The 12,500-nt window shown below is 35.1% G+C and overlaps 1 protein-coding gene across 1 annotated transcript in view; it reads right to left on the bottom strand.

Moving 5' to 3' along the window:
• LOC137659858 (limbic system-associated membrane protein-like) overlaps window positions 1-12,223 on the bottom strand; it is a 234,897-nt gene extending 222,674 nt beyond the window's left edge. Inside the window, exons 1-2 of the mRNA XM_068394640.1 lie at window positions 12,160-12,223; window positions 10,608-10,858 (exon numbers count right to left, since the gene is read on the bottom strand). Of these exons, the coding sequence (XP_068250741.1) occupies window positions 10,608-10,858; window positions 12,160-12,223 (315 nt within the window). The remainder of the gene's footprint in view (window positions 1-10,607; window positions 10,859-12,159) is intronic.
• Between the last annotated feature and the right edge of the window lie 277 nt (window positions 12,224-12,500).

Below are 12,500 nucleotides of genomic sequence, written 5' to 3'. Positions count from 1 at the left end.
AGATACAGATAGAGTTAGATATAGAGGGAAGTCCTCGTAGATTATTGAAACGAGGTTTGCAGCATGCATTGCTAAGACCATCTTATGAATCCCAGGCATTCTCACATTAATGGATATTTTGTCTTTCCCAACATCAAGTTTTTTCTTGCAAGTACCAAACATATATAGCTTATGTATGTTGTGGTAGTCATATTGATCCTTTAAGGCCCATATTTGCCTATTTTAAGCCTCCATCCCTGACATAATTGAATATTATTATAAATTCCTTCTTTTTTATGTAAGATTTGATGATTTTTTTTTCCTTTATAGCTATTCAAGTAATGATAAGCACTCTATTTTTATGTTTATATCGGTTATATGTATGAAAGTTTTATATATTAATTATTTGCATTGATAATTAAGACTAAAAAATATAATTTCATGATAGGTATATTATCCAGAGGGAAAACTAGACGCGTTTTTTCTTCCTAGGGTTATTTAGACTTTTTTGTATTTATCACAGGTAGTTTATATTGATGTCTATTTTAATGTTGAGCTTAGACTTTTATATATATTAATTATTGTTTTTGCTATATTCTTTTATGAAATAACTTCCATACCTTGTGTTAAGTACATTTATATTTTATTTTCTAACATCCATAATTATATGCATGTTGGAAGACAAGCTAAGATACTATGAAGATGCCCATTTTTTTAAAATACTATGGTAAGTAATTATTACATATATATTTGGTTAATAGAATATTTTTTTTTTTTTTTGTCTTGGAGTGTATAATTTATTACTAATGGTAATAGGCCACGATCCTCATATTATGGTCTTCATCTTAATCCGTTTGTCATTGCACTTTAAATGCTCGACATGAAGTGCAGATGCAGACCCAATCTTTGGGAAATTTAGTAATGCCGTGCCATATGAACTTCGACTTCAATAGGTATGAAGTAGAACATTGTGAGGGGTGTGATATTTCATGGATTAATCAAAACACCTATGAGTGCATAGAGGCAGGTAGCCAAGGGCATGGCCTACGAGTACTAACATCACAGAGGTGGATGCCATTAGAGTTATTGAAGGCAACATCTTTCCAATGGAGAGGCGTGTAGGAAATCCTGTATGGTTGGTAGTCATGGTCCTTTTGTTGGTGTTCTGCTAAGGCCTTGTAATTTAATCCCAGGTGAATGGCATCGATTGTTGAAGGGTGTGCCCTCTAAGATGTGGCCAAAGTGAAGGAAGCCACTTGGTGGGGCAACCTGTTTATCATTTGTTCGAAAACAAATCGGTGCAGAGTAAGAGTGGCCATTTGGCCCTGGGTAGGTAAGAACAGTAGCATTTGATGGAGTTTTGTTTACATTTAAGAATGCTGCCTCCTGGAGTAGACCCTGCTTCAGGATTTCAGAGCTGCTCTCGGAGTCGTAAAGGAAGGCAAGACTGGAGGCAGGAACCTATGATAAAAGTTCATCATGCCCAAAAACTCCTGCAGGGCATGGAGAACTTTCTTACTGTTGATGCCTTCTCAGGGACGAGGTGAACACCCTCAGAAGTGATGCAATGACCCAGAAATGCCACTTCTTCGCACCAAAGGTACACCCGTTGTACCTGATTAAAAGTTCATTCTGCTGCAGGCTGTCTAGGTTGATGTATAGGTGACGGAGGTGGCATTTTTAAGAGGGGGAGAATATCAGAATGTCATCTACAAAACTCAAGCGAAAAGGAAGTGGAGTTCCCAAAGATGCAATCCTTTAGTCGTTGAAATGTGGCCCCGGCATTACGGAGGCCAAAGTAAGAGTAATTTAAAGTATATGTGCTGGAGTGCTTGGTGATTGCAGTCTTCAGGATATTCTCTGTTTTCATGGGTCCCAATTATACCACCTCAGGATGTCGAATGTCGAAAGTATATTACCACTGTTAAGGTAGAAAATGATGCTGGCAATGTTGGGGAGATGGTGGTGATATGGTTCCTGGTTCATGTTAAGATGTATACAATCTCTATAAGGGCATAGGGATCCATCCTTCTTCAGGATGTTTTTTCCATTTCAGCGAATGTACTTTTAGGAACGACCAAATGGTCTGGGGCCAAACGTCTGAATCTTGCAAAAACCTGGGGGCACTGTCATCTTGATAGGGTGATAGATAAAGTTCTTGTCGGGAATTGTGGGCTTCTAGTGTAGATATAGGCATTGGGGAACAAGGTGAGAAGGTGGGAGTAGGCGTCCGTGGACGTGCTTATGTTATGGAAGCAACAGGTGATATAGGTGTGGATGAGAAAGAGCATGCAATGACTAAACTCTGATGTGGGACGTCAACCGGGAGGGTGAAATGGGTGGGGAAATCTGCACTGACGAGAGACAGCGTAATGTCGGCGATTATGAAATTCAAACATTCCTGGACACCTTTGAATGATAGTGTCAGAGACTCGCAACCGTGGGTAAAGATACCAGATTTGGTAGCATGCGCTATGTGGAAATCAGGAGTCTTAGAATGACGAAGTTATGCCCTTAGGAGGGAACTGGCAGAAGGAAATGACAGGTATCAGTGTCTACCAGAGGGCACTCATAAGATCCTTAATCATGCAAAAAGAAGAGGCAGGCAGTGGTAGTAGCACAACTGAGGGCGAAGGGCAACATCCAGTGACTCATGAGGGTGTTGGTTAGGGTATGAATATTGGGCATCATAGGTGTAAGGTGGGTGGCTTCATCACTTCCCTGGCATGTCATGAGGTGGGCATTGATATCCTACAGCATTCCCCTCATCTCCAGTCAACATTGAATGGTTATCCCTTTTATCAGGAGGGTAGTTGTTGGTAAAGTTCTAGAGGGTAAGGAAGTAGATGTCCCTAGAGACGTGGACTCAAGACATCAACTCCATTATGGGCCAGATGTTGACATGGGTAAGAAGAGTTCACATAAGTTCCGGTGTGCTAAGCCAACAGAAACGTATCTCTATTGGCAATGTGAGGTTTAGGCTTATTACGCTGTGGCTTTATGGATAAATGAGTCATGGTCACAGGTGGACACTATCGGAGGGTACACCCTAATATGTATTGAGCTAGGAGGCGGGCTGGGTGTTTGAGGCATTCAGTGAGTCCCGAATGTGAAAGGAGAGAAACAGGCTTGACCAAAAGCTGAGTTTTGGGACAGCTAACTTTATTTAGTGACAAAATACAGTAGATATCTATAGGCGGCCAAAGGGCATTTGTACATTTTACAACTCGTGTCGTTAAAGTAGGTATTAACATTAACAAGAGGAATATGATAACAGTAATGAAAATAGTTTAAATTACGGTGTTATTTCAGCAGCTCTTGTCGATTAAATCAGCTGGAGTCTTATGGCAGTTAATTTGTGTGGTGCATAGAATAAGAGGTACTGTAGAGAGCGCATTATTTTTATATTTCTATGTGCATTGCTTACTGCTCATTTATTACTAAGGAAAAAATTTCAAATAGTAAACTATTTTACAAAATGATGATGAGGTTTTCATAAAGATTTAATTTTCATTGTCCAAAATTGGATCAATCTTGTTACATTTGTCATAAATGGTATTTTAAACAGTAAAAGATTATGTCTGTTTAACCTTATTCTTCACTTCCACCATCCGTATATCATTACCTTTCTCTTCTTAATTATTGCATAGCAACAATTACTCACTCTAACATGATTATATTGAAGACCTCTATCGATCCCTAATATTCTTTATAAAGATAAAGCTTCCTTTTCATTCCCTATTAAAAAAATATGTTTAGCATTTTCATCATTTTCATAAAATTTGTTTGATTAATTAAAGGCATTTACAGTAAAAAATTTTCCCTTATCATACAACGGTCTGATTAATGCAGTTATGGTAGCCTATTGGAAACGCCCATGTCTCGTAGTTAGTTGCACGGGAGTTCGAGCTCTGCTCTTTCCCGATAGTTTCTAAAAATGTTTGCAGACTCACCATCTTTGTGAAATAGGGATGGAGGTTATGAGGAGCCTAAAGTTTAACCATTTAGTTATTAGCATCCAATAACTAGCACTATATGGTCCATGCTTGGGAGGAGAGGAGGAACTTCGGCACTTATCATATGTATATATGGTATGTCTCTAGTAAACTGTCCTTTACCTTGGCTTTCACATTCCTGAACGACCTGTAAAGCTTTAAAAGTGCTCTTGGCTTTAAATATGCATTTCTTATCAAACTGATAGCTATTACTTAGCAATATTTCACTTAAACTCTTAAAAAACAAATATTTTATTTGGTACACGCACACACACACACATATATGTATATATATATATATATATATATATATATATATATATATATATATATATATATATATATATATATATATGTGTGTGTGTGTGTGTGTGTGTGTATATACACACACACACACACACACACACACATATATATATATATATATATATATATATATATATATATATATATATGTGTGTGTGTGTGTGTGTGTGTGTGTGTGTGTGTGTGTGTATCACTGCCGACATAATTTCGGTTAGCAGGCCTAAGTTCGATTTTTTCCCAGCCAAAACCATTTATCATTAATCATTTTCAAGTGGATATACATTCCCATATGTAGAATTCGATATTAAAAGTCATTTGGGGTTGACATTTACACACATCCACCCAGACACGCACAGAGAAACAGACACGCATGCATACTCACACACACACACACACACACACACACACATATATATATATATTATATATATGTATATACATATATATATATATATATATATATATATATATGTATATATATATATATATATATATATATATATATATATATATATATATAGATATATTTATATATGTATATATATATATATATATATATATATATATATATATATATATATATATATATATATATATATATATATATGTATATATATGCCTACATATATATATATATATATATATATATATATATATATATATAAATACATATATATATATATATATATATATATATATATATATATATATATATATATATATATATATATATATATATGTATGTATATATATATATATATATATATATATATATATTTATTAATATATATACATATATATATATATATATATATATATAAATTACATATATATATATATATATATATATATATATATATATATATATATATATATATCTATATATATACATACATATATATTCAAATAAGCCACATATATTTTTGATACATTAATGTCTGGATTCTCTTAACGACCTCGGGATCAGAGCTCCCAGGCGAAATCACACAAAGACAAGAGCTTGTGTCCGGCCGGGAATCGAACCCTGGTTGGCAAGCTTGTATAGACAGTGACTAAACCACTTGGCCATAGTCACTGTCTATACAAGCTTTCCGACCAGGGTTCGATTCCCGACTGGACACAAGCTCTTGTCTTTGTGTGATTTCGCCTGGGGGCTCTGATCCCGAGGTCGTTAAGAGAATCCAGACATTAATGTATCAAAAAGGCATATGCGGATCATCAATTTTAAGGTAAGATCTGTGAAGTTTACACATGATTTTTTTTTTGCCTTGCCCACCTTGGGAATTCCAGGAATCAAGGCTATACTTGGTTTGGATTTTATAATGAGTGATGAAATATACATTTGTAGGGAAAAAGATAGAATAACAGTAAAAGCAGAGGTGCACTTTGCCGATAAAAGAGTAAGTGCTTGTGCCGGAAAGGCAATACGTGTACCTGAAAGAGGAGAGGTTATTGCCTCCCTACACACTTACAAGCATATCAGTGATCACATGTCAGCCTCTTTTGGAGGGAACCAAGGTCGTAGTTTAACCCCATGACGAATGGGACCAAGTACTCTTAGAGGGTTTTGTCCAAATTAAAAGAGAATAAAGTCGATATTACGATAGTTAATTTGTTGAATAAAAGGTTTGTGTTAGGAAGTGATTCTGTGTTTTAATTGGAATTATGTGAAGATGTTAAGAATGGGATCTTGGGAACCACAACTCCACACCATACACACGAACAGACTCAGAACTTGATTATGCAAGCGCGAAAACTATATCCGCCAGAGTATCAACCTGTAGTTAGTAATATTGTTAATAGTTATTCCAATGTAATTGCAATTGGAGACGAGCCATCCGGGAGGATTGATCGATTTCCTTTTAGCATGGTAACTGGGCAGGCAGAGCCGATCAGGTGAAGGCTGATAAGGTACTCAATCTTTTCCGGGCGAGAGATAGAAAGGGAAATTAGTAAATTAAGGGAACATGGGATTATCGAGGAGAGCAAATCTCCCTAGGCTTCTTCAATCATAGCTGTTAGGAAAAAGGATGGCTCGGTATGATTGTGCGTTGATTATAGAAAGTTGATTGCAGTCACTGAGGATAATGCATTTCTATTGCCCTCAATCGAAGAATTACTTGTTAAGGAATGTGATAGTAAATACTACAAAACTATCGATTTAAAATCTGGATACTATTAAATACCCATTCAGGAAGGGTTTAAACGTAAAAAGGCATTTATACCCAAAGATCAACTATTTCAGTATAATTGTCTTCCTTTTAGGGTTATAAATGCTCCAAGTCATTTTTCTACAGTAATGATGACGGTTTTTTCTCCCTTAATTGTCCATAATGTTCCTGTTTATTTAGACTATATCATAATTACAGTTAAAATGGACCGAAGAACATAATAACAATGTTCGTTAAGTTTTAAAAGCATTGTAATATAATGGTATGAACATTTATCTGTAAACAGGTTGAGTTTTTAGGTCATATAATAATCCCAGAAGGTATCCAACACTGCCCCAGTATAGTAGAAGCTATTAGAGATTTCCCCAAACCACGTACCTCTATAGAAGTAGCAGGGTTCCTTGGGCTCGCTTGGTATTGCTGTAAATTCATAAGAGGGTTTGCAGAGATAGCAAGACCCTTAGATGTTTTAATGAAACAAAAGTAATAAATTGGGGAGTTCAAGAAGAAAGAACATTTAAACATTTGAAAGCTGCCTTAACTAGCAATGACTTGTTCACATATCATAGATTTGATTGCCTGTTTTTAGTGACAGCATATGATAAAGGTAGAGAGCGACCCATTTGTTTTGCTTCCATGGCATTAAAAGGGGTAGAAAAGAATTGCAGTACATTCAGTCGAGAGGCATTGGCTATTCTTTGGGTTCTAGAGAGGCATAAGTTCTTTTTATCAGGTCAGCCGATTGAGCTGCAAAGTGATCATCACCCCTTACGTGATTTATCTTACAAAGGAGACTTGACGTCTAGAGAAGCAAACTAGATTGGAAGATTGTTAGAGTTTAACATAAAGGGCTTTGACCATATATAAGATAAAGCTAACAAGGTAGCTGATGCCCTCTCTAGAGGTGCAGTAATAGGAGTAACAACTCCGGCGCAAATGAGGAACAAAGAACGAAACCAAGATATTGAAGGCCACCATCAAAATAGAAAACGGGTTGTGATTTCCCGCGTGGAGCAATCAGAAAATGAGCTCCATAAGAGAGAGAGAGAGAGAGAGAGAGAGAGAGAGAGAGAGAGAGAGAGAGAGAGTTAGAAAAGTTGGAGAAGGAGATAGAGAGGGAAATAGTGAACGTGAATATGTGTGGTTGGCCGAGGGCATGATCAAGAGAGTTCGGAATAAGTGGCCTGATGATGCTGGAGTGATTAACTTGGGAGAATGGACATAAAGGAAGTCCAATAGGGACAGAAAAAAAGAGGAAAGTATGGAAAAAGTACGAGCAGTGATTGAAGGGGAATCGGAGAGTTATCCATCATTTCTGAATGTGACTCATGAGAATTTTTTTTTATAGAGAATGATATCTTATCTTGTGCTTACGAAAAGAGGGGAGGGGGATTTTGTGCACGGGTAGTTCTTCCTCCCTCTTTAGTTAATCGAGCCATCCACATTGAACATGCAAGTCCGTATGCAGACCATTTAGGGATTGATAGAACATTAAGGAGAGCACGAGAGTCCTTCTTTTGGTTAGGAAAGAAAAAATATATAGAAAATTATATAAAATGCACTCATGCTTGTAACTGTTTCAAAGAACATAAAAACACTGTACCGGAAGCTAGAAAGTGGGTTGTGATTTATAATAAATTTTATGTGGTGCATATGGATGTGGTACAACTATTTCCTACTGGTATCATGACATAATTATATATGTGTATTTGTGGATACATTTACTCGTTACACTCATACTTACGCAATGTTAGATAAATCAGCAAATTCCTTAGCCCAGGCGCTGTGCTCTTTCATTACTAGGTTTGTTTACCCGAAATTTTTGATAAGTGATAATGGTCTCGAGTTTATAAATAATATGGTGAAATCAATCATAGACTTGATGAAAATTTAACACTTTTCAGTGACTTCATATAAGCTTTCAGGTAATGGCTTAGTGGAATCGCATAATAGGGAAGTGATGTAAATTTTACATTACTTAGTGGCAGATGACCCCCTTTATTGGCACGCCATATTTCCTACAGCTGAGCTAGCTTTGAACATTGCATATATTGCCTCGCTTAGGGACAAGCCTTTCTTTTTAGTGTATGGATATGATCCTGTGTTACCATATACGGTCATGATCAATTCGCAACAGTTGCCAAATTATTCAACTGAGCCATACCGTGTCTGCTTACTAAATATCTTAAGGAGAGTAATGAATACCATAAAACGTTTTTGAAAAGAGCCAATGTAAAACACAGCTCCAAGTATGATAATCGGTTCAAAACCGCACCGGTATTAGTATATGTTGGCGATCGTGTGTATTTGAAATGATTACAACCTAGGAAACACAAACTAGAGCCAGCGTATTTGGGTCCTAAGCAAGTAAAGATGGTTAAAACTAACACAGTAATGATATAAAGCATTATTAATGATCAGTTGATGAGTAGGAATATTTCTTTTGCTGTTGTTGTTGTTTGAACGGACCTCATTTCGTCTTCTGACCTATCCTAAATAAACTTGATAACAATGTGTTCTTATGTGGGTGCTTAATGTAGAAATAAAGTGTTGTGAAAGTTTTCTGAGTGTAGCAGTAAGTAAGGACACACTGCTGAGTGAACCTAAAAACAAACAGAGAGAGGTTAAATAGGTCAGGTCTGATCCGTCAGGCGGATGATGAATTATCTATGTATTACATGATTCCTGGTTGCTGGGTCCGGGGCTGTCCCCGAAGGGCAAGTGGTTAAGGGATTAAAGTTCAGCCTCGAGGAAAGGCAGTGTTAGAGAAGATGTAGATATGAATATCATATACTTAGAGCAATAAGAGAAGGGCAGGAAGTTGAAAGATTTTCTCTAGAAAACGGCTAGTGGACACCGATTAATAGTTACAAGTGCAAGTGCAGTAGTGATTTTAAAAATGGCGAAACAGTGGTGGTGAGCCGTGTTGTGAAATCGTGCCGTCAGCATGGACAAGTAAAATTTAGGGATGAAGGAATGTTTATTCCTACCACTATCTCGCTTAAAAGGCCCGTATTGCCTGCAACCCAAGGGAGGTTATTGATGAGGTTGTGTAATACCGATGTTGATATGATTTTTTTATCTCTTTGAGTATTGCGTATTATAGTTGCAGAGGTTATAAAAAGAAATGAGTGAAATTATTTTATATTGTATTGTGTACATTTCTACATGTAATATTTATTCATTTTTTGTTTTTTTGTCGAAGATGTTGATTTCTATGGGTGATGTTTATGTATATATTCTATGTTGCATTTCTGTCTTGTACATGCCATGCGCTATTCTGGGTCGGAGTGTCCTCTATATATCATAGACTAAAAAGGGCGAGTTCACACCTCCTCCCGGAGTAAGGCGCTTGGTGTGGGGAATAAAGTCCGAATCCTTGTATGCAAAATATGTAGAAGTACGTGATTTATACAGTGAGATTAATGACCTTTTTAAGAGTACTATGACTTTCATGAATTGCAGTGTGCGATCACTGAACTCTGTTATAGGTGACTGTGTTAACTTTCATAAATTGTAGTGTGCGATCATTGAACTCTGTTATAGGTGACGTGTGTTAAGTCTGATAGGTGACGTGTTGTAACCATATTGGTGACATTATATTTCCATCACAGTGGAAATCTCCACAGAATCTAACAATTCAGCAAATTGACAGAGCAACACCACTCGAACAATCATTAGAACAAGAAAGTACTCGTCTGAGCCTTATCTGGCTGAGTAAAGTGTACTCATGAACATTTCTATAATCAGGCGATATGGGACATACATACATACAGTATGTATATATATATATATATATATATATATATATATATATATATATATATATATATATATATATATATATATATATATATATGTGTGTGTGTGTGTGTATGTGTATATATACATATATATATATATATATATATATATATATATATATATATATATATAAATATATATATATATATATATATATATATATATATATATATATATATATATATATATATATAGGCATATATATATACATATATATATATATATATATATATATATATATATATATATATATATATATATATATATATATATATATATTGGGATAGGTGGTGCTTCAGCTAATGTAGTATGAAGATTAAATTCGCCACCAGGAAAAGATGGTCAGTCTTACCGTTTTACCCCCGAGGTATTTGATGCGACAGTTAAGCACGGCTGTGCTGCCGGGCCTCGAAGTAACATTTTTCGTGAAGTTCCCGTCAATGGTGGGCCCACTGAGAGGGATGTCTTTCCAGGCCACCTCCTTCTGCGTCTCCTCCAGGGCTCTTATTATCTCTGCCTCGGTCCCACCTTGCACTTGGGAGAGAAATAAAGCCCTTCTTAGAAAGCCTTTTGATTTAGTAGTAAGGCATTTTACTACGATCACTACGATAAATATCAATATCACATAATATGGGAATCACTTTTAAAAGATTTTCGAAACTTTGTACTGTTTGGGAGTTCAAATGGCTGATTTTAAGATGTTTTGGTGTTTGCCTTTACATTTTCATTACGTGTGTTATATATATCTATGCACGCATATATATATATATATATATATATATATATATATATATATATATATATATATATATATATATATATATGTATGTGTGTGTGTGTGTGTGTGAATAAATTTCTTCTATGATTACCATGAACTCGTATAACCTATACATCAAGCTATTTCGATATGTACTAATTTACTTTTTTTTACCAGTATCAGGCCAATTTTACAATCTCTCTCTCTCTCTCTCTCTCTCTCTCTCTCTCTCTCTCTCTCTCTCTCTCTCTCTCTCTCTCTCTCTCTCTCTCCATCTACTGGGTATGTTAGAATAGTACATAAATGACATATCTAATAAAATTGATTTAAAGGGTTCATTTAGTCACATACATGCATACACACATTATTAATAAAAAGTCACCGGGTTCATCCTCTGTTAGAAGTTATAATCTATATATTGGAATACGGTATACTGTTATACCACAAAAATAAGATGAGTAATTGAATCTAAAGTTTATGTAATAATGTCGAAAATAATGGGAGAATAAGGAACAGAAGCTAATAGAGAAAGAACATTTTTATAAAAAGATTCTCACAGAAAGAAACATGTTCTGAAATTTGAAGAATAAAGAAAATATACATTATGACAAAGTATAATAAATAGCAAGAAAAACAATAATATAAGTCTCTTTCACGCTGATATATGTATAAAATGTTTGGAAATAACGGAGGGATATCGAAGAATGAAAATGAAATGTCTATAAATGGAGAAATAAAAAAACATTGAACGTAGGTACCGACCATAAGAACTCGCCTTCAATAAACAAACGATATATAGAATGGGAGAATAAGGAACAGAAGCTAATAGAGAAAGAACATTTTTATAAAAAGATTCTCACAGAAAGAAACATGTTCTGAAATTTGAAGAATAAAGAAAATATACATTATGACAAAGTATAATAAATAGCAAGAAAAACAATAATATAAGTCTCTTTCACGCTGATATATGTATAAAATGTTTGGAAATAACGGAGGGATATCGAAGAATGAAAATGAAATGTCTATAAATGGAGAAATAAAAAAACATTGAACGTAGGTACCGACCATAAGAACTCGCCTTCAATAAACAAACGATATATAGAATGATTTTTATTAGGAAAGAAGATTTTATTTCTGAGTAACTTACGAGAGGCAACCAACGGTGTCCCTTTTATTTTCGACAACAAAAATTTTCCACAGTTTCCCTCCATTCGGATATAATACTCTGGGATTTCATGCCCGCAAGGAGAATGAAAAAAAAAAAAAAAAAAAAAAAACCATCAATAAATAACAACAGGAGGCTTTTGTTGCACTGTCAGCGTACAAAAAATTCGGAATGAAATAAATGGAAATAAAGTTTTCTTTATGTGCATATATTCTCGGATTTAAGAATCGGAAAAGCATTAGTCCAATAAGCAACAGTGTAGAGCTTCTGTTGCATTGTCATCGCCAGATAAATTGAATTGGTTTCACGAGCGTAGAACAAAT

The sequence above is a fragment of the Palaemon carinicauda genome, chromosome 20 (assembly GCF_036898095.1).
Source record: "Palaemon carinicauda isolate YSFRI2023 chromosome 20, ASM3689809v2, whole genome shotgun sequence".
In the NCBI taxonomy this organism is placed as follows: domain Eukaryota; kingdom Metazoa; phylum Arthropoda; class Malacostraca; order Decapoda; family Palaemonidae; genus Palaemon; species Palaemon carinicauda.
This window is presented reverse-complemented; position numbering and strand designations above follow the sequence as displayed.